This window comes from Canis lupus, chromosome 34 (genome assembly GCF_003254725.2).
Source record: "Canis lupus dingo isolate Sandy chromosome 34, ASM325472v2, whole genome shotgun sequence".
Lineage (NCBI taxonomy): Eukaryota > Metazoa > Chordata > Mammalia > Carnivora > Canidae > Canis > Canis lupus.
This window is the reverse complement of record NC_064276.1, coordinates 13,401,611-13,425,900: the sequence shown is the minus strand read 5'-3', so window position 1 is coordinate 13,425,900 and position 24,290 is coordinate 13,401,611. Positions and strand designations below refer to the sequence as shown.

General features: G+C 37.3%; 1 protein-coding gene across 13 annotated transcripts in view; it reads left to right on the top strand.

The window, feature by feature from the left end:
• The window catches only part of PEX5L (peroxisomal biogenesis factor 5 like), a 320,427-nt gene that overhangs the window by 74,578 nt on the left and 221,559 nt on the right, over positions 1-24,290 (top strand). For 4 of the 13 annotated variants that reach the window (XM_025451224.3, XM_049105773.1, XM_035710232.2 and 1 more), the window contains exon 1: positions 11,019-11,428. The exons of 7 other annotated variants lie outside the window; for them this stretch is intronic. In XM_025451224.3, coding sequence (XP_025307009.1) covers positions 11,408-11,428 — 21 coding nt within the window. In that variant the 5' untranslated portion in view covers positions 11,019-11,407. Of the gene's footprint in view, positions 1-11,016; positions 11,429-24,290 lie in introns of those variants that run through there. 2 more of the 13 variants (XM_035710234.2, XM_025451235.3) reach the window with 2 other exon arrangements.

Below are 24,290 nucleotides of genomic sequence, written 5' to 3'. Positions count from 1 at the left end.
CTGTTCTGTTCCATTGATCCATGTTTCTATTTTTGTGCCAGTACCATACTATTTTTATTACTACAGCTTTGTAGTATACTTTGATCTTTGGAATTACGATACCTCCAGCTTTGTTTTTCTTTTTCAAAATTGCTTTGGCTATTCAAGGTCTTTTGTGTTTCCATACAAATTTAAGGGTTGTTTTCTCTAGTTCTGTTAAAAATCCTGTTAATATTTTGATACGGATTACATTAAACCTGTAGATTGCTTTGGATAGTAGGGACATTTTAACAATGTCTGTTCTTCCATTCCATTTGTTTGTGTCATCCTCAGTTTTCTCATCAGTGTTTTGTAGTTTTCACAATACAAATCTTTCACCTCCTTGGTTAAATATATTCCTGGGTTTTAAGATTATTTCTGATATAATTGTAAATGGGATTGCCTTCTTAATTTCTCTTTCAGCTGCTTCATTATTAGTATATAGAATGCAATAGATTTCTGTATATTTATTTTGTATCCTATGACCTTACTGAATTGATTTATCAGTTCTAGCAATTTTTTTTGGTGGAGTCTTCAGGGTTTTCTATATGTAGTATCATGTCATCTGCAAATAGTGAACATTTTACTTCTTCCTTATCAATTTTCTTTCTTTTTGTTGTCTGATTGCTATGGCTAGGGCTTCCAGTAGTATGTTGAATAAAAGTGGTAAGAGTGGACATCCTTGCCTTGTTCCTGACCTTAGAGGAAAAGCTCTCAGTGTTTCACCATTGGGTATGATGTTAGCTGTGGGATTTTCACATATGGCTTTTATTATGTTGAGATATGTTTACTCTAAACCTACTTTGTTAAAGGTTTTTATCATGAATGGATGTTGTACTTTGTCAAATGCTTTTTCTTCATCTATTGAAATGATTATATGGTTTTTATTCTTTCTTTTATTAATGTGGTGTATTATGTTGATTGATTCATGAATAATGAATCACCCTTGCATCCCAGGAATAAATCCCACTTGATCATGTTGAATGCTTTTTTTTTTAATGTATTGTTGGATTAAGTTTGCTAATATTTTGTTAAGGATTTTCACACTTATGTTTTTCAGAGATATTGGCCTAGAATTCTTTTTTTGTAGTCTCTTTATCTGGTTTTGAAGTCAGGGTGATACTGGTCTCATTGAATGAATTTGGAAGCTTTTCATCATTTATATTTTGGAAAAATTTGAAAATAATAAGTATTGACTCTTCTTTAAATGTTTGGTAGAAGTCACATGTGAAGCTGTCTAGTCCTGGAATTTTGTTTGTTGGAAGATTTTTTTTTAAAGATCTTATTTATTTGGAGAGAGAATCCACTCAAGCAGGAGGAGGGGTGGAGGGAGAAGGAGACAGAGAATCTCAACTAGACTCCACACCAAGCACTGAACCTGATGCAGGGCTCACTTTCCAGACCCTGAGATCATGACCTGAACCAAAATCAAGCGTCAGATGCTTAACCAGCTAAGCCACCCAGGTGCTCCTGCTGGAGCTTTGCGTTGTTTTCTGTTTGTTTGTTTGGTTGGTTGGTTGTTTTTTTTAAAGATTTTATTTTATTTATTCATGAGAGACACAGAGAAAGAGAGGCAGAGACACAGGCAGAGGGAGAAGCAGGCTCCATGCAGGGAGCCTGACCCGGGACTGGATCCCAGATCTCCAGGATCACACCCTGGGCTGAAGGTGGCGCTAAACTGCTGAGCCACCAGGGCTGCTCAAGAGCTTTTTGATTACAGATTCAATTCCATTGCTGATAATTGGTCTGTTCAAATTTTCTATTTCTTTTTGATTCAGTTTTGAACAGTTATATATTTATAGGAATTTATTCATTTCTTTTAGGTTGTCCAATTTGTTGGCATATAATTTTTCATAATATTTTCTTACAAGCCTTTGTATTTCTGTGGTTTCAGTTGTTACTTCTCCTCTTTCATTCTTTCATTTCTGATTTTGTTTATGTGAGCTCTCTCTCTCTCTCTGATAAGTCTGGCTTATCAATTTTGTTGATTTTTTCAAAGAACCAGTTCCTGGTTTCATTAATGTGATATATATATATATATATATATATATATATATATATATATGTTTTTATTTCACTTATTTCTGCTCAAATTTTTATAATTTCCTTTCTTCTACTAGTTTTGGGTTTTATTCTTCTAACTCTTTTAGGTGTAAGATAGGTTGTTCATTTGAGATTCTTCTTGTTCCATGAGGCAGGCCTGTATTGCTATTAACTTCCTTTTGAGAATAGCTTTTGCTGCATCCCAAAGATTTTAGACATTGTGTTTTCATTTTTATTTGTCTCCATGTATTTTTTATTTCCTCTTTGATTTCTTTGTTGACTTATTCATTGTTTAGTAGCATATTCTTTAACCTCCATGCATTTGTGCTCTTTCTGGATTTTTTTTTTCTTGTGGTCAACTTCTAGTTTCATAGCATTGTAGTCAGAAAAGATGCATGGTATGACTTCAATCTTTTTTAATTTGTTGAAACTTATTTTGTGGCCTAATATGTGGTGTATTTTGGAGACTATTCTATTTGCAGTTGAAATGAATGTGCATTCTATTTTAAGATAGAATGTTCTGAATTTATCTATTAATCAATATGGTCCAGTGTGTCATTCAAAGCCACTCTTTCCTTTTCATTTTCTGTTTGAATGATCTGTCCATTGATGTAAGTGGGGTGATAAAGTTCCTTACTTTTAGTTTATTACTATTAATTACTTCTTTTATGTTTGTTATTAGCTGCTTTAAGTTTTTGAGTGTTCTTAAGTTGGGTGCATGAATTTTTACAATTGTCATATCTTCTTATTGAATTGTTCTCTTTATTATTATATAGTGTCTTTTTTTTTGTCTCTTGTTACAGTCTTTGTTTTAAGGTCTATTTTGTCTGATACAACTATTACCAGTTAGCTTTCTTTCAAGTTCCATTTGCATAGTAAATACTTTTCCATCCCTTCACTTTCAATCTGCATGTATTGAATAGTTCTTTAGGACTGAAAATGAGTGTCTTGTAGGCAGCATATAGATAGGTCTTGTTTTTTTATCCATTCCATCACCCTATGGCTTTTGACTGCAGCATTTAATCCATTTTACATTCAAATTAATTATTGATAGATATATATTTATTTCCATTTGTTACTTATTTTTCTTGCTTTGTAATCTTTCTTTGTTCTTTTCTGTTCTTGACCTCTTCTTTCACAATTAGTTGGCTTTCATTAGTGATATATTTTCGAAGTGATATATTTTCTCTTTATTTTTTACATATCTGCCTCTGGTTTCTGATATTTGGTTACCATTAGTTTGTATATGACATCTTCTGCATATAGCAGTCTATATTATATTATGTTAATGATCTCTTAAGTTTGAACCCATTCTTTACTCCTCTCCCTCCCACAGTGCATGTTTTAGGTATATGATATCATACATTACATCTTTTTATTTTGTGAGTCTTTTGACTGATTTTTACAGATATACTTATTTTCACTGCTTTTGTGCTGCCTAGTTTTCTTACTCTTATGGCTATTCCTTTCCACTCAGATTCCCCTTTAACATATCTTGTAAGTCTGGTTCACTGGTTATGAATTCCTTTAACTTTTATTTGTCTGGGAAACCCTTTATCAGTCCTTCTATTCCGAATGATAGCCTTGCTGGATAGAGTATTCTTGGCTGCATATTTTTTTCCTTTCAGCACTTTGAATACATAGTGGCACTCCCTTTTGGCCTGCAAGGCTTCTGCTAAAAAATCAGCTGATAACTTTATGGCATTTCCCTTGTATGTAACAGTTTTCTTTTCTCTTGCTGCTTTTAAAATTCTCTCTTGGTCACTACTTTTTACCATTTTAACTACTATGTAGTTTGGTGTGGATCTCTTTGGATTGGTTCTGTTGGGAGCTTTATATGCTTTCTGGATCTGGATATCTGTTTCCCTCCCCAAATTAGTGTGTTTCAACTCCATGCTGTTTCCTAGAGGTGGCTGTGTATTTAGGATGGGAGGTGGAGGAGGGAAATAGCACCTACCAGCTTTTTTTCCTTGAGGTGTCTCCTGAGATCTCTGTCCCTCTGGCACGTGCTCTAAGATCAGTAAATAATTCTCCCTCCCATATACCCCAGGCTTTTTCAAACTGCTGCTTCTATGCTGCCTCCTGTTGGGTTGTTTGTTGTGCTGTTAAGAGTGAGAACTCAGTTTCCTTTCACCCTCCTGTTTCTCCCAAAGCCAACCAAGCCTGATTTTTTTAATTCCAGGTTTTAAGTCTTACTGGTTATAAGAACCTACCGTATTCAGCCCCTCTGATTTTCAAAGCCAAATGATATGGAGATTGGTCTTACCCATTTGGGCTTCCTGGCATGAAGGCTTGTTTCTCGTCTCTCACTGCACCCTCTGCATCTCTCTCTTCTGTGAATAGTTCTGCAGTTCCATTTAGCTACAGACTGCATCTCTGCCCTTCCTACCCCTTTTGATGTAGTGTCTTCTCCACATTTAGCTGTGGAGCTTGTTCTGCCAGTCTTTGGGTTGTTTTCTGTGTTATTTACACTGATATGAGTATTTATCTAGTTGTATCCATGGACAAGGTGAACTTAGGGTCCTCCTACACTGCCATCTGCAATTTACATTTATTTTTAAATGTTGACTTTCATTATTTTATAGAGAATTATAATGAGGGAGAGGATGTGTAAAAATTTAGGAGCTCTTAGTCCAGAAGGTATATAATAAGAGTCTAAACTAAGGCACTCTAAGTATATAATATCCTAGTGATCCTAGTGATTCATTCCTTATGGAATTAAAAAATAGTCTCTGCCATCCTGTCACAAAATACCATAGGCTTTAATAAATACCAAGACTATTTTATTTTTAAAAAATTATAATTTTACAAGCATTTATCTGCAGGTATTATGTATCACATCAAAGTCTTATTTCTTCTTTCAAAATAGCCTTAAAATTTCATTTTCCCCCATAGAACTGTCTGTTGTAATAGTAGGTAAATGGGAATTGGGTAATCTAAGAAAGGAGAATTATGTGAACCAGGATTAGAACCATGGATTTCCCTTAGAAGTTATTCTACATTTCTTATAGATTATATCACCCCTCTACTCATGCTCACTCACTTGCTCTCTCAAATAAGTAAATAAAATCGCTTTAAAAAAAAAAAAGAATTTTGTATTATAAGGAATTCCCAGCATAGGGATGTGTTCAAGTGGAGGATCAATAAAGGTTTTATGAGGGTAATGGAATTTGAAACCAAACTTGAAAGAAGAATGAGCTTTCATTCCAAAGGAGTAAAGGAAAGAGTATGAGTATAACTTGGACTGTTTGGATGTTAATATAATATTATAGTTATTACAAAGTTAGGACATATACAGAACTGAAAAATGACAGGGACCAGTTTGTGGAAGATGATTGTATTAATAAGTATTCTTTTGGTTGCAAGTGACAGAAAATTCAACTTAACCAGAAAAGAGAATCTATTAACTGAAATAACTAAAATTGAGAAGTAAGCTAGCTTTAAGTATAGTTTATTTAGTGGCTCAAATTTTGTCCCCGGGAGCCTGACTAGACTTTCTCCTTGATGTTGATTTTCTTTCCAGTTTTAGAGTGCTAGATGCTGGCAGCTTCAAGCTTACATCATTAGTGCACCTGGTCTAGAAGAAGAATGAGTCTGCTCCCAAATAGTCCTGGGACCGAATTCATTTGCCCTGGTTGGCTGACTTGGGTCATATGCCCATCCCTAACTGTGACTATGGGGATTAAATGCACTGTTGGCTCAGCCGGGGTCATATGTATGACCCCCAAAGCCTGGTGGTAAAATGTTTCCCACCACACAAATGGGCAAAAATGGGGAAGAAATGCTCCCTCAAAGAAAGACAGTGCTCCCTGACACTAGAAAAACTGGCTCTGAGTGGCAACTATGTTCCATGACTATGAATAAAAAGCTAATGTTTATATATATTGGTAGGCAATAAGAAAGCACTAAGATTTTTGAACTGGGCAATAATATGATCAATGCTTGTCTTTATGAAATTGATCTGGCTGCAATGATTATGATTACCTGGCATGGAGATGAGTGAAAGTGATAAAACTAGCTTTGAGATTGGTAACAGATTAAAAGAGTTTGTGCTAGGATGGTGGAGATAAGAATAGTAAGGAGGAGTCAAAAGCAAGAGACATTTCTGTTTGCAAACATATTTTCACCAAGACTAAGAAAGTCTAGAAGGTACATTTAATATTAAAAGCAATATTGGATTGCTGAAAGAACATTGTCATAAAGAAAAAATATATATAAATTATTTTAGTGTAATTTCTTAAACTGGTTTAATAGGAGGCCTAACTCTGAAGCCTTCAGCTTGTTTATTCATTTAGAAGAACATTGCTGCCATCTTCTAGTCACCGGAGTCCATGTACTTTTCTTCAGTCATAATTCCCCTGACAACTAGGGTCTGCTGTGTGGGCTTCCAAAATTCTTTCTAGATCTAATGCCCTGAACTCCAGTTAATCCCATTCAGTGTGCCAAAGACACAAAAAGGGCAAGTGGGCAAACTTTAACAAAATGTTCCTCCATCTGATTGAGCAATAAAAACCAATTAGTCATTTTAATTTGGGTCTACAGTTTTTTTACTTTTGTTCTCTCCTACACCATCTTTGAGCAGAAGGGTTTAAATTGTATGGATTATAAAAGAATGGTTGAATCACCACCAAAAGACTATTATTAATGATTTTTTTTAATCTACAACGTACTGACATCATCATTATTACTCAGCTTTTTAAAGAGATTTAATAAATCCTGAATTTTCAATAACCATTTAAAATGCAGGAGGATTCATTTGTTAATAAAATTTAACTTGATCAATACAAAATATATTTTGCCTCTGCTCAACTCTTTAGTTTAATTATAATAATTAAAACTGAAAGCAGTATTAGCACATTTCTTGCTGTAAGAAAACTGTGTTGTGACTTTACATCACATCCTCTGGCCACTCAAAATACAGTAAGATTATCTTATAAATAGAAGGGAATATGCATTGCGCTTTTCTCTTGGTACAGATGTTGCTCATGTGCTATCATTGCAAAAGGCAAGAGCTAGCTTTGCCACATATTTACATGAATAAATAAACCATCTAGGCAACAGTTGTTGCTCAAATTTGATGGTAATACAAAGCTCTTCAAGATCTTGTTAAAATGTGGATTCTAAAAATAAAAAAATAAAATAAATAAAATAAAAATAAAATAAAATGTGGATTCTGATTCAGTAAGTCATGGATGGGACCTGAGAGTCAGCATTTCTAATAAGCTCCCAGGACACTGATGCTGCTGGTCAGTAGACCACACTTTGATTATGGAGGGTCTTTACACTTAAAATGAGAAATATTTTCTGAAACCAATATCTGGTATTAAATCATGCCCATTTTAGGTTGCAAAACAACAATGTGAAAGGAATGAGCTATGGATTATCTTACTTTTCCTCAGATGCAATGTATGCCTTAATAATATGAATTATTTTGAGTTTACCTGGGCAATCATAATCCAGCCACTTATAAGTCAGACTGTTGCTGATGGTCATATTACTGCCAATGAATTGTGTACCTGTGTGCAGGTCTGGTTAGAAAAGATTCATTAATAGCCAGTCCTTGCACGGTGTATACAGAGACTTTTCTTTTGCTTCCCCTATAATAGAAGTAATTGTTTGAGTTTGACACATATTACCAATTCATCTTCAAAGTTGTTTTTCTCATGATTCCAATCCGTAATATGAAAACTAGAAAATACTGTGAAGGGTCAAATAAAGCATTTAGATGTTTGGCAGAGTTTTCCATTTTTATTCTAGTATCAGAGAAGCAGACACATAGCTCTTGCCACTTGCCTTTGTTCCAAAAGAACCACACCTTTTCCAAACTACTGCATCTCTGATTTGTTTGCCTTATGCCAGTTTACCTTAATGATTTCCTGGGGAGAACAGAAATCACACAAAGAGATGCTTTCTCACCATTACTGAAGTTAGATAATAGAGAAAGTTATGCACATTTTCTCCTTTTAAGCTCTTTTAAAAACAACCTATTTGCAATTTTCAAAAGAGATTTCTACAAATATATTATGGTTCAGCCTTTTGTTATGTGTATCATAAAATCCTTAGGGTTCACCAGAATACAGTTCATACCTGTTTTATCCTATGGATTTTTCTACTCGTCTATCTATTTGCACATGAAAAGTTTCTTTTCGCAACAAAACACCATATTACTTGAGCTAAAATGCTAGATTTGGATGGCAGTTTTTGGTCTAGCCAAATGAGAAGTATAAATTGCTAGATGGTTCTGTGAATCAAAAGTATCTTAAGATACTGACATTTGAATTAATAGTCAGCCAAATGTGTTTTGCTCACAAAGCTTTTATTTATAGGCTTTGAAGGAAGTATTTGTGCTATAGAAAGGATTAAAGTTCAAAACTGAAGGGGAAATGTTTGACTAGAAGAGGTTAGATATAAACTTTTAAATAGGGGAAATGGGAAATTGTGGAATCTCTGTAAAGGTTTGTTTGTTTGTTTGTTTGTTTATTCAAAGTCTAGATAAATTTATCTTTCTAGGGTGGTCAAATGTACTCCTGTCCAGAAGCTGGACTATGGGTTCAATGAAGATAGAGACCACACTTGTATTATTCAACAACGTATTTCAGCACTTGGCACAGCACTCCCATGCACTAAGTTCTTAATAAATAAAGATGAAGACAGGGGTGTCTTCACAGATGCACTTTCATTCCTGGGATTTTCTGAATGTAGGGAGCAACTAAATGAGTTACTTAAGTTTTAAAAATGATAAATTGAATTTTATCTTCAGCTCTAGATAGTGGCCATGCTGGTCCAAATGCTTTTATGGTTGATGGCTCCTTGAATCTGCCATTAGATAATGGTAAGCTTATTATGGATTGGAAAAGTTCGGCCCCACTGTTGCTTCATAGAATTCTAGCACTTTCAAATCAAACAGTAGAATTTCCCCCAAGATTTTCATACCAATATTCTAGCATTTCACAATAAACATTCCCCCTCTTTTAAATTTGTACAGCTTGACATCTCAGGAAATGATCACTCATCTTTTCTGGACTGGAAAAAAGTCTGTGTATATACTCATATATGGTGATTTATAATTTATAACTCCCTTTGCATGCATTCAGTCCTCAGCAGACCTGTGCAGTAGGCTGAGCAGATATTTGCCTTACTTCAAAACTGAGAAAATAGAAAATTAGTAGACTTGTTCAAAAGATCAGTGAGGTAGTAAGATGGAATTACCACTTCTGCCTGCTGACTCCTATTCCAGTTCTCTGCCTTATAAAGGACAATAAAACAAAAATGGGTGGTACCTTACAGTTTTTCTATGAACATATCTCAATTTTCAGGATAAAACAATGAATTTATTATGCAAGGTTTGGATGTGGAGAAGCTGAAATCTAAAGAGGGCAAAGGAAAATTTCCAAGGTTAACTACTGGTGAAATCTAATAGGAATCCATATCTCCTGCCTTTATAAGTCTTACTCATTTTGTGGTTGGTTGGTTGGATGGTCAGTCCATTGTTTTAGGACCACGGATGTACTGAATTAGATTAATCATTTCTTTGAGTCATTTCACCCTTTCCTTACCAGTCCATGCATAGTTCTGTTTTATTTAGTCATATAGCAATTTTTATAGAGTAATAATACATATCCTCAGATCACCAGCCAACCTAATAGCTAAGCCATTGACAATTAACCTTCATGTAAAATGCTTCCCCATCTCTTTCCCCGCCTCTCTTCACCCAATATTACCAACATTCTGGATACTATATTCATTCTCCTACTGCTTTCCTTATTATATTGTTATATATGATAGATATTTATGTTCCTAGGGAGTTGATATACTTTTTTAACTTTTTGAAATGTATATCATGCTATACGCACTATTGGGGGGGCGGATTGTATCATGCTGTATATACCTTGGAGGGCATGTTGTAGTGAAATGGAGATCTTATTACCAACAAAGCTATGTAATCATATACATTTATGCCAGCACATGGTGTGTGTATATGTATACCCATTTATAATGTGAAGACTATGGAACTATCCAGTCTCTATTTTTTTTTAAGATTTTATTTATTTATTCATGAAAGACACGGAGAGAGAGAGAAGCAGAGACACAGGCAGAGGGAGAAGCAGGCTCCATGCAGGGAGCCGGATGTGGGACTCGATCCCGGGACTCCAGGATCGCGCCCTGGGCCAAAGGCAGGCGCTAAACCGCTGCGCCACCCAGGGATCCCCCTATCCAGTCTCTTTACCTTGGGACATATCTAAATGCACTCTACCTATATATTCTATAGTAACGACCTATTCATTGAACAAATATTTTTAGAGGACCCACCCTGGGGCAGGAGGTACAATATTATTCTGATACATCCGTGCGAAATCAGATACACTCCTCTCCCCAAATATCCCTGGGCTCATGGGAATAACGTTGCCTATATAGAGACAGACAATAAATAAAATATGTAAAACATACAGGATGTTAGGTGATGTTAAGTGCCAGGGAGAAAAATCATGGAAGGCCTGGGGTTTGGGGATTTTAAATGCAATGCTCAGCAATGAATGGAGGGTGGGGTGAGTGGGGCGTCTTTGTTCACGGAATGGCACGGAGGTAACTTGTGAGAACTGAATCCGAAGTCAACTCTTCGGAAGCCCCCACGCTCAGCCTATTACGCCTGCAGGATGCCAGGCTCAGGCGGTACCGACGGCCCCCGGAGAGACCGAGCGTCTTCCTCCCACTTTCCTCGCCTCCGACCGTCCGCCGCCGGCACCTCCGTGGCGGTGGCGGCCGCGGCCGCACCTGCACGCCCTGCGCGACCACCTCCGCGGGCCCTTGGCCGCCGCGGGCGCGCCCCGCCTCCGGGCCGCTCCCGGGTCCGCCGGGGACGCGCGCGCGCGCCCGGCCCGCGGCCTCTCGGCAGGGACGCGGCCGGGAGGGCGGCGCGCGCCCGGCTCGGCGGCTGCGGCGGCGGCTGGTGTGGGCGCTCACGTCAGGGTTGGGAGGAGGAGGGGGTTAGCGACGAAGATAGTGAGGGAGGCATGAGGCAGCCCGTCGGGAAGCGAGAAAGAGTTGGGTGGAGAAGCAGTGAGTTGTAGAGGCGCCCGGCGGAGCAGGACCTGCGCCTCGGGTGAGCGTGGCCGCCGGGGCTCCTCGGCTCCTCCGCGCGCTCCCCCGTGTCCGCTTTCAGCACCGCGAGCGGAGAACAGTTCCCGGCAGCCCGCAGAGCGGCGGGGCTGCCCCGAGCCTCCCCGCCCCGGCCCTGGGGCACGCCTGACCACAGCGTGCACGCCGCCTGCTCGCCTCCGTTGGTGTGCAAGGACACACGGGGAAAGCATCCGGCGGCCTCAGGGAGCCCTGAAGAAGCCCAAGCAGAATGTACCAGGGACACATGCAGGTAAGACACTGCCTTCGAACTGGCAAGAAGTCCTGGGGGCTAATTTAAGAGCAAGGTGGTTCACTAAGTTACTGTGGTCAAGCGCTTGCCTTCGCACAATTCAACAAGTGAAGTGGTGCAACATGACCATGACATTTCTGTCCGGTGCCATGGCTACAACTAGACAGGTTTGTGAGGGTGGGAGAAGGGGGGCGGGGAGACCTCGGAACTTCCACGGGGAAAGTTTGTTTTCTGTGCATTCCCCGAGCCTGTTTCTTTAAACAAGATCAAGGGATCCAAACAGAGGAAACCTGGAGATGACTCTGTTTCCGTTGTAATCCTATTGATGCATCTCGGCATGTATGTCAGCTGAAGGGCAAACAATAATTGGAAAGACAAAGCTTTGCTTCAATCATCTGCAAAGGTTTCTTGACAGTTAGAATACTTTACCTATTTTGTATTATTTTCTAAAGTGATTTTTTTTTTTTAATGGTCTGTGCTGTATTTTCCCTCTTCAGATAGTGGGACATTGTCACCTATCCCTAAAGTCACAGGATGACTTGGGAGGTTGAATTTCAAACATATGTCCAAGAGGCTCTAATGTTTTTCAGGGGAGGTGCTGCCTCTGGTTATTAATGCTCCTCTGAGCTAAGCCTCTGCTTCTCTCAGATGCGCTCTACTCTCCTGGGAAAAATTATTTTAACCTTGACTCCAGTTCTCATTCACATGGTTGGTTCTTCCTTATAAAAGCAGGTGTACGCTTTGGGGGAAAAAAACAAAATACTAACTCAGCTTCCTAAAGTGTGAACTGAGCTTTTTTTTTTTTTTTTTTTTTTTGCTGTTCCTAAATGCTGTAGTCATCAGGTTTGATGTTGGAGCTTCCTTTCCATCCCAAAGATGATCAAATATAGTCATCATATGTGGTGTCTTCACACTAGTGTGTAACGTGTGAATATTGACAATTTTGCTTCTATGTCATTGGAGCAATTGAAAATAGATAAATATGTTATTGCATTTACGACTTAGTATTACCAAATATTTATTTTCTAAATCTGTGAGGAAATTCTTTTAGACTATAATTTACTTTTATATAAAATGGTATTAATCAATTTCATAAGTTTTGTAAGATTTCTGAATCAGAAATAAGTACTATCAGAATTCCAAAAGCATTTCCCATATTACTGACACCATCCTGTTTGAAAATTATTAATGGACCTCTATAACAGTTGATGGATAATAATTAGTCACTAAGGTATATTTCTAGATATATATAATAGATGTGGTCTGCATGTTTCTTATTAAAACTACATTAATTGGAAAGTTTAGCAACAAAGAAGTATTCAAACAATGACTGTTGGAAAAATTAACAAAGGATTATAACTAGAATTTTATGTTTCCATTTGCACCGAAGAATGATGCTTATGATTTTATATATTCTCTATTTATTGTCCCTAAACAGTTTCTTTACAGGCTTAAAATAGGAAGGTTTTACTGAATAGAGTCAATCTTCAGAATATTGCTCATTCACACAAAATTCATAATCAATTTACAAAAACTTTCTACATTATTTTTTTGTTTAAAATATGTTTTTGTGAATGAAGAATTAAAGCAACAATCTAATAAATTCAGGCACCCCAAAACAATTTTAACCTAATTTTCTGAATGTTTCAAGGAAGGATATTATTAAAACTTGATCATCTAGAATAATGTCTGAGGGTTTCATTTTATCGTGAGAGAATAAACAAAACTAAGATTCTGCATATACTTCCAACTTTAATGTTTTTTGCTTGTGCACTTCTATAACGGCAAATATGATGGCTTGCAGTAAAACTCACAAATCTTTGCTGCCAAGCTTAACTTGAAAATGTTACTAAGTAAAGACTGTGATCAATATGCTTGTCAACATTTCAGAGCACAATACTTTTTTTTTTCCTATTTACTATTGACCATTAATGTCAAACATAAAACTTCTAAGGCTTTAATAGTTCAGTAACTATAAAATGATATGATCATCTCAGTGGGATTTCCTCTCCCCCAGAAATAATGCCTGTTATAGCCTGATTTATAATATAGTTATTTGCTTGCATTTGAAAAGCCCAGTCTCTTTCCCAAAGAATAGAATTTAGCCTATAGACAAAATCTCCATTATGCTGATATGTTTAGATTAAATAAAGAATCCTTCCTTATCAGAGATAACATCGTCCTCCTGTGTGCACCTAACTGCAATCATGAAGGAGAAGATATATAGCCCAAACATTCCACAATATTTGTTATTAAAAATCTGAATACATATTTGGTAAAGTGGACCAGGGCCGAGCAGATTTGTTAACACTTCTGCCAACTTGAGAGTTCATTTGATACACTGGTGTTACTTGGCTGATACCTTAAAATGAGAGAGAAACAAGATATTTGCAGTCATTTGCTATGCCTTTTAATTCTTCTCTTTTCTGTATCCAAGAGATTCTAAAATAAAATGTTTTGTAAATCGGCAGTCTGGAGTGGGGAAGATGTTCACAAGAAGCCTTAAAAAATAGGCTAATTTAAACTCCTGTAGTGCCTTTGTTTTTACAACATAATGATTTTGTAAATAAAGTCTATTAAGCTAGACTTTACATCTAGCTAATTCATCAGTTTACCATAGAACCTGAATTCACTGTAGAAGCCACAGACTTTCTAAAACACACTCTGCTAGTTCATTTGAAAATTTGACATCCATTACATATAGAGCAGAGCAGAGCAGCCTAGATTTCTTGGTTTTGTAGTAAATGCCACAGGTATATTTCTTAGGAGCAGGGCCCCAGAGCTGTGCTGTTTTTCAACTGCCTCACTACTTATTTCCGAGGGGAATTTATCACCCAAGCAACTTAAGCAAAGGTTGTTTCTTTAGTGACTGTTTTAGATTTACTTTTTTTCTTCCCTTTTGACCAAGGGGGCCAATGGCGATTAAATATAGTTTAGATTCAGTTCACACCAAACTCTCTATTCCTATCAGATAACCCGTAGTCTTAATCCCTTTAATACCTCTGTATGCTCTGCACTGCAATGCTTGTTTGTACATGTGCATGTGAATTAACAATGCTAATTAGAGCAAAATAATTACGTGTCTCTGAATATTTCCTTAGCCAAATTTTTTTTTCCTGGGATAGTATAAATATAGAGCAATGTGATTTCAATTTTGAACTAAGATTTGTTTATTTTTAATGAAGCATCCTCAGTAATGCTTTTTGTTATAAAAGAAAGTTATTTCAGAAAGCAATCAAACAAAATATCTACTTGTATTTTTAACTGATCTCCGTTATGGGCATTCAAAATGAGACTTAAAATTTATTTAAGCTGGCTGAGGAAACATTCTACACTCTCTGGCTTCAAAAGATATTAACTTAAGAAAATGTAAGTGACAAAAATTGTGAGATTATTAACAGCTCTAAAAGTAGACATTTTATTTGTCTTCCCCCAAAGGCATTTTGTGTTTGTCTTTATTTATGACTTTACTTAGCTTTAAAAAAAAAATCATCATGAAGGGAAGCAGCTTGAGTAACATGAATTATGTTAAAACATTAGATCTGGCCACTGGGAATTCATTTAGGTTCACTGGAAACAACGAATATAAGAAGCCAATCCAAGATAAGATTATAAAATGTTGTTTCAACATCTATAACAGCAGTTTGTCATAACTGAAGCCCTTAAACAAAACTTTAAAATAAGTAATATTTGTCATGGGTATTTCCACTTCTCTAAGAGATCCATTTTCTTCTTGATGCCACCATTTTCTATCCTGTGTCATTTCCTTTATCAACCTTTTGCTAACAAAGATACAATTAATACTAGGACACTACATACATACACACACACACACACACACACACACACACCTTGCAGTGGTATTTGCATTTTCAGGGGAGTGTCTTCAAAGATTAGTTTTGGTAGAGGAGATGTTTTAAGGAGAATGTGGTAATGCTGGCCTGAGGCTGGAGTTTGTTGTTTTGGTCAGGTGTAGCTGCTGTGTTCTCCACTACTCCCATTTCAAATGGCACCTGCCCCTCCTCCTCAAAGTCTTATTATGAATGATAATCAGCATTAATGCTCATTTACTGAATGAATTTATTTTCCGAAATGGTACTAACTAGAACCCTCCTGAAGGAAATTCATGTACAGTGGAGCTGGTGCTCAAAATTATGACACAAGCTCGAGCAAGATTTTGAAATGCCTTCTGATATATTTACAAGCAAATCATGCTTGATATGAGAGTAATACTGAGCTCCTAACACTTAAAAATTATAATACTTATGGTATAATATTGCAGAATATTTAATTAACCTGAAAATATCATTCCCCAGACATACAGGCCAATAGTTTATATAATATACTTACTGCAAGAAACACAACATGTTCCTCCTAGAATTTGTTTATGATCTATAAACATTCTTCCTAAACACACGTGTTTTAAAGAAAAAATTCCAGCATATGAATGTTTTGAGTATAAGACATTTTTAAAGTAAGGATTAAGAAAAGGTTAGAACAGAACTTGTTAATTTTAAAGTCCTGAATCTCTAGTATTACAACTGCCAACCTAGGAAACATTAAGATGTGATGTATAATGTAGTCAAAACATCTGGCAGTCTGCTTTTTTACACTTTTCATTGAGATCACATGTTGCCAACACAAGCATAAGCTAGAGCTGTTTAAAGGTTTTCTTTTTTTTAAGATTTTACTTATTTATTCATGAGAGACACAGGGGTGAGGGGGGCAGAGACACAGGCAGAGGGAGAAGCAGGCTCCATGCAGGGAGCCTGATGTGGGACTCGATTCTGGGTCTCCAGGATCAGGCCCTGGGCTGAAGGCGGCTCTAAACCACTGAGCCACCCAGCCTACCCTGTTTAAAGGTTTTATATTCTAGAATTAACTTCTTGATACTTATAGAATAGCTAGTATGCATTTCCTGCAGTAAAAGTAAAGGTCAGCCCCAGCCTAATGTTTCATTATTAAGAGACTTAAATCTAATCTGAGTGTTTGGACACATCTAGGGGAATTGAGGTTGCCAAGTTTCCGAATATGTATCACCTTTTTATAATTCAGAATTTATTTACTATATAGCACATAACCCATGCATCAGGGACCAAGACCACTAGAGCCCTATGAATTAGGGGTTACATTTCTCTTAATGACCTTCATCTCCATCTCACCCACTTCTACCCCTCCTCACCTATGCCATCACTTTATTTGGGAAACCAAATGGAAAACTTCTTTCTTCATTCCATTAATAAATATTTTTATATCTTATATATTAGCATATTACACAGAGTATTTACAGGAAGATAGTTTATTCTATTGGTTAAATATCCATATCACTGCTGATTGTTCAGAGCTAAGAGTATAATACAACACACTGCCAATGTTGTCTTATTATGTCCTTTTTGACTGATATTTATTAGTACCAATGTACTACTTATCCTATTAAAATTCTATTAGATAAATGACCATTATTATTCTTCATGTGAGATTTTACTAAACTGATCATTCCTATGTATATTTTTTAGACAATCACTGTTAGAAATTGCACAGATGACAAATAATGAGCTCATTTATGTAGGAAGAGGCTACTTATCCACCATTTCATGCAACAGAAACACAGAGAACCCTGCCAGCAGCTCTGAAATGGGGCCTGAGCCAGGTGGGAAAGTTTGCATTGACGGTACATACAGAACTCCCCCAAACTCCTGCTTATGCATTGATACCTTTAAAAAAAAAAATCCAAAAACAAAAACAAAACAGAAAAACCCTACAAGTGGGACTTGGTATAGTGAAAACTTTTTTTTTTCCAAATAGACTGCCAGATGGTGACCTATAAGCCATAAAGATTCCAAGAGACGATTGGTGTTGTGATGCCAGAAATTTATCCAGCAAGCCCAAAATTCCCATTCCCACACACCCTCTTAAAAATTATATAGTTTTTAAAGCAACTGGTATGATAGAATAATTCATACGAGTAATGATTGAAGGAACTGGGGATGTTTAGCTTGGAAAGTAAAGACTCAAAGACACCACAATGACTTTCTGTAAATGTTTGAAGGGTTACTATGGAGGAAGAGGCTACAATTGTTCTGTATATCCTTAAGGGTTAAAACTGGTGTGGCATCCGGGTCAGATAAAAATTTCCTCAAGGCAATAATAATAAAAAGACCCTGGAGACATTCGCCAGTTCCCACTGAGTAAGATGCCTATTTGGAGTTAGATATAAACCTAGAGGGAAGGGGGAGCTGAAGGTGGGCACAGTGTCCCTTGCACACACAGGCCTCTAGAGTTCCTAGACCGTCATGCCTGTGAACAAATCCAATACAAAGCACCATGAGATGGTACATGTGTTTGTGTATGTATGTCTGTCTGTCCTACCAAAAATGGTTGCAGTCAACTGAATGAAGTAAGGACCTAAAATAAGCAAAATTCATCATGTCCTAGGGGAATATTTCCTGGTTACCTAGAAGTAGAAAGAGCCATGCCAGTACCATCATGCAGAGTGATCAAAAATAGTGAAAGGTCAGAAAATCTGGAATCTCTTTAAGGAAATGAGAAACAGGAAAACATTTAAACATCATGAGAAGGTGAAGCTGATAGAATTGCAAAACATATTTTTACCTCTTTTCACATGATTGTTAATTGTAACACAAATGCTTATACTGAATGGTATCCTTTGGTCATGTCAGGATGTAACATCTGATTGGGCAGGTGATTATGTGCACACGAAACACCTGGGAGCTTGTTAGAAAGGTAGAATCTCGGGTCCCACCCCAGACCTACTAAATCAGCAACTGGATTTCTCAAGATACCCAGAGATTTATGTGTACATTAACATTTGAGAAATAATGGTGTGAAAGCATCTACATGGGGAATAAGGCCTGATCTGTTGCACTGAAACCCTAGCAAAAAGTTTGATTCTTGGGTGTCTCTGAGGTCACAGAGACATGATGATATCCCTGACAGAGGGGCTGGTAAGAGCAGCTATCACACGTGTGTTTGAATAAAGTTTCTTCCTTCTATCCGTACCAAAGCCTCCACCCAGCTGGTTGTAGTTTTTCTGTCTGGAGAAAACACAAAAAACCTATTATATCCCTCTTAAATAAACAAGTATTTAGAGAATTATCATGTCTTCATCTCATTAAATCTTTTCTTCTTCAAGATAAACAGCCCAGTTCCCTCAATCATTTTTCATAATGACATTTTTGATGTTTTAATGCCTCCGTGAAAGTATGGCCCTCTGAGCAAGACACACTGCTCAAGATGGGATCTGACCAATGTCAAGCACTGTGAGACTATTTATCTTTTAAGAAAGACATCTATTCAGACAGCCTAAGACTGCTTTAGCCTCTCTAGACTATAAATTGTTCTCTAAATTGTTCTGATGTTTCTTTTCTCTGAATAACTTGGGAGTTATCTCACAGTTGCTAAACTTTATAACAGAATAATCTTGGATCCAAATGTGCTCATTAGAATATTCTAGATTAACAGTTCCCTATGTCTCCAACAATTACACTAATGTTCAGTTTTGAGGCCATAGAATCCTGAGTTTGAAAGACTCTTGAAAGTGCTTTGTTCAACCATCTAATTTAACAGATGAGGAAATTAAAGTTCAGAAAAATAAGAGATTTGCTCAAAAAGTCCCACATAGGTTAGTTAGCAGAGCTAGCACTGGAATGAAACCTGCCTTACCTCAGGGTGCTATTTCTACTATACTATTATTCTTTATTTTGATATTTATTGCAAACAAAAATCTAAGTGAAAAGTAAGCATTATAATAAACTGCTAGATATTCCTAAATATCTAGGTGTTTGGCGTTTAGTCACAAAAAATGATATTTTACTGCTTTTCAATTTTATTTATTTATTTTTTTAAAGATTTTATTTATTTATTCATGATAGAGAAAGAGAGAGAGAGAGAAAGGCAGAGACACAGGCAGAGGGAGCAGCAGACTCCATGCCGGGAGCCCGACACAGGACTCGATCCTGGGATCGCGCCCTGGGCCAAAGGCAGGCCCTAAACCACTGGGCCACCCAGGGATCCCCCTGCTTTTCAATTTTAGAATAACTATTTGATTTTATATATTCAGTTTGGAAATCATTTGGCTGGCAGTGCAAGAAGGTCTGGTCTGTACGTGTGTTTTAAAAGTGGAATGAGGCACCATGAAAAGTTGTTTCATTTCTTTTCCTAAGAGCGTTCCCCACTGTCTCTCCTTGGACTGGCTAGATTGAGCATCTGAGTGAACCGGTTTGATAGGTTTTTGGAACTAGCTCCCCAAATATACAAGTAAATCAACTCCCAGGTTTCTTTGCTGTAAGCAATGGGAACCAACTCTGGCTTACTTAAGTAGAAAGGGGACTTATTAAATGTATATTTGGACAATTAATGAACATAAGAGGAATGATGAAAATAGAAAAATCACCATTATGCCATCATCATAGTAAAAATTGATTCAAGCAAAAATGATAAATGGATGCCAAATCTGAGGAAAGAGGCAGTTTGAGGAGAAACAGGGTATTTATAAAACATCAAAATATCAACCATCTTGGGCTGCCTGGGTGGCTCAGTTAGTTGAGCATCTGACTCTTGATTTGGGCTCAGGTCGTGATCTTGGGGTGGTGAGACTGAACCCCACATTGGGCCCTGCACTGAGCATGGAGCCTGCTTAGGATTCTCTCTCCCTCTCCCTCCGCTCCTCTCCCCCACCATGTGCTCTCTCTCTCAAAATAAATAAATAAAATATTGTAAAAAACATATATTAACCATCTAAATTATAAGAGAAAAAAATAATAACTTTTCAATGGAGAAATTGGACAACACCCTAATTAAGTCATCAAGATCAACATCACCAATATAGTAACCATCTGCATGCCCATCTCTGGATGTGATGTCCTGAGAAGGACACAACATCACTCATGTAATATTACTGCTGAGAATGTACAATTTAAATCTAATCAGAAGAAAATCTCAGATAAACCCAAATGAGGGATAAAGTAAACAGATTATGTTTTTGAAAGTGTCAATGTCTTGAAAAACAAAGGAAAACTGAGATTTTACACAATAAGAGAAGACTTAACAGATAGGACAATGAAATGCAACATATGATCCTGGATTGGATCTTGGACTGAGAAAGAAAATTGTTGTAGAGCACACTGTTGGCATAATTAAAACTTGAATGTAGACTGGGAAACTAGATTAACATTAATGTTATGTTTCCTGAATTTGATAACTAAACTATGGCTATGTAAGAGAATACCCTTGTTTATAGGACATATATGATGCAGTATGAAGGGGAAAAGGGGCATAGTGATTCTCAAGTGATTTGGAATAATGAAAATAATGCTATGTATAATATAATTACATATATAGAGAGAAAATGAGTGAGCGTGAGAGGGAAGACAGAGAGAAACAGAGACAGAAAGAGAGAGAGGAAGGAAAATACATCAAAATGTTAAAAATTGGTAAACTTGAAAGGGCATTATGGGAGTCCATTGTTCTATACATGGAATTTTTCTGTAGGCTAGATATTTTTTTCAAAATTAAAAGTTTTTAACAATGTTTCTTTTTAAAAAAAGTACATTGGGGCACTCACAGATTTCTAGAAGTAGGCTTGAGATGGAGAGACCAGGTAACAGGTAGGGCACAGGCTCAGTCAAACCTCAAGCTAGGCTAGTGCAGACCGCACTGCTATCTTCACAGAAAAGAAACATGAGAGCTTGCACCCTTATACCCCAGACTTGAGCACTGGTTCAGCTGCTCACCACTGCTGCTGCTGCCATGGAAACCTCATGTTGGAGCTTCAGCTGCTCCCTTACCCACTGCCAGGATGAATTCTCCACCATGACTGCTTCTGCATGCCCCCAAATCCCAATTCAAAGTGGGGACAGGTGTGGCTGGTTGGTGGCGCTGAATCCCTCTATTTGCAAGAGAGTTTGGGAAGGTGCATATCAGCTTACCACCAAGATTCAAAAAATGAGCAGTTTTCCAACTTCAGAGTATAGATTTGGGAAAGTTTAAAAAAAAAAAAAAGCGGGGATCCCTGGGTGGCGCAGCGGTTTGGCGCCTGCCTTTGGCCCAGGGCGCGATCCTGGAGACCCGGGATCAAGTCCCACGTCAGGCTCCCGGTGCGTGGAGCCTGCTTCTCCCTCTGCCTGTGTCTCTGCCTCTCTCTCTCTCTCTGTGTGACTATCATAAATAAATAAATAAATAAATAAATAAATAAATAAATAAATAAATAAATAAATAATTTTTTTAAAAAAAATTAAAAAAAAAAAAAGCCAATGCCCACTATAACATGTTATAGATATTGCTTGAAAGTAAAATAGACACCTCTCTAGACTTGACTAAAGTCCAGTCTGCCTTCAGGGCAAATAGGTAAAAGAAAATAATTTTCTTTAAGCCTTTATTTGGTACAGCCTGCTATTACATGCAGGACTATAGGAGAATATAGTAAAGCTAGAGTATATTGGTTTATTAAATCATGCAGCAAAGAAGAGCAGAATGATCCCTCCATCATTCATCAATGTCCATCTACTACTCACTCTCATTCTTTTTGAAAAATTGGTAAGAGCTCTGAAGAATTTAGTAATTAATCAGGGAATTTAAATATATATCATGTACTTTAGTGATAAGAACTTTTTTCCTCCATATGCAGGAATTTAATGTGGAAAACTGGGCACATTGGTGTTTCATATTCATCCAAAGGATGATTATAATAAAAATGCCCTGTGCATTTGAGTCTTTTTCTTAAAGACTCTATTTACTTATTCATGAGACAAAGAGAGAGAGGCAGAGATACAGGTAGAGGGACAAGCAGGCTTCTCACAGGAAGCCTGATGTGGGACTCAATCCCAGGACCCTGGGATCACACCCTGAGCCAAAGGCAGCCACTAAGCCCACATCAGCCCACTGAGACCCGCAGGCATCCCTAAGTCTTTAATACTGATATGCTGTCTATTATGTCTTTAGGAAGATATATGTAAGACAAAAAGAAAGTGTTCTTAAGCTTGAGGCAAGATTAAATTAAAATAGAAGCTTCAAGACATAAAGGTCTTTGGAGTTCACATAGCATAACTTTGTCATTTCACACTGAGGAAACTGAGGACTAGGTCTTGATGGAATTAATTGCCACTCCTCAAAAGGAAGAGGCTGCAAAAACATACTGGTTAAGAGCTTGCACTCCAGGATCAGACAGACATTTGAACTTTTCAAATCCAGGCTTCCCTACATATAATCTATGTGATCTCACTCTAATAATGTACCCTCTCTAAACTTCACTTTCCTCACCTGTGACATGAGGACAATAAATGTGCTCGTGCTTTGTAATGACTTTGTAAGGATTAGCTCTTTTGTTTTTATGGAGCTGGCAAAGTGTTTTATATGCCATAGGCCGTAGCAATGCCTATTATAATTGGTTGTCTAAAGTGGTGACAGATGCTTGATTTTCTTATTCTCTCATGGCTCTGCATTTTTTTCATTTCCCCATTTCAAATTCTTGCCTTCTGTATGCTGAATATTTACTGATCCTTTAATCAGTAAATATTACTATAATATTTAATATTTACTGATCCAGTGAGTGCTGCTCTATGCCCCCACCAGCATTCTCCCATTTATCCCACACAATGCAGAATTAGGGATTTCCTCCTAAAAGTTTTGTTAGGACCTTAAGTACATCACTAATATCAATAATTAACATTTAGCTTTAATTACTCATTTCTGTCAATCTCTTCAACTAGTAAGTCTATTTGTGGCTGACTATATCCAATATGTCTTTGTATCCTTGGAGACTACTAGTGCTAGGTGTATATTATTAATGTAATATTTCCTGAATGAATGAATGAATGAATTGGTGAATGAATGAATGGATGAGAGAATGAATGAATAAAATACTGAGAAGAGTCCCTTTGTCCTGAATAAGGACTTCAAATGCAATTGGGATGGTCTCCCCGATTCTAAGACACAGAATCTTGTCTATTCCCATGATTTTCAGGAACGAATGCATATCAAGTAAAGTTTCCACATACTTGAAAGGGAATCAATTACAGGGAAACCTTATAAACCTTATAATTAGATTGCCACTGTAATTAACCAACACTCTGCTGTCAAAGCAGTCTAGGCAGTTTAATGGGTTCAAACTCTTTAAAGCCTGAGGACATTCTGAAGTTGCAGATTTAGAAATAAAATAGATTCTCCTAATGGCTTCTAAGTGTATCTCTAAGTGGCCAAGGTCATTTGGAATTAGAATCCATATCTCTAAGTTCTAGACACCTCTTCACCACCTCAGCTAGTTGTCAACAGTGATTTTGATCATAGTGCTGACACAAACACCCATGAGACATGCTGAGATGCAAACCATCATAGTTAAAATTGCCCTAGGAGTCCATCATTTGCTTACACCCAGTTGTAAGGGTTGCTTATACATCCAGAACTGACCTCCCCAGTTAGACACACACACACACACACACACACACACACACACATTATTTCAAGGATCTAAGGCAGTAGATACACTCACAATAGCCATCCAAGGGACATATCCACTTTGTAAGCCTGTCAGAATATGGAGATCTACTTATGTCTCCTGCAGTTATTCTGATATGGGAGCCTGACAGATAGAGGAGTACCTTCCTCTCAGGTACAGGGTAAAAAGATTCAAATATCACATGTCAAAGCTTTCTCCAAAGAGAGGAAATAACTATACCAGTGATATGTGCCACTTCTGATCAAATTATAAAGAGATCTTCTCTGGGGGGCCAAATACATGGACTCTCCTTTTCCCTGGAGGACACAATCTGACACTCAGGTACACAATTTAGCAAGTGAAGTTAGAAGGTTGGATTTCAGACCGGACTTGTGCCCCCTCACCCAGACA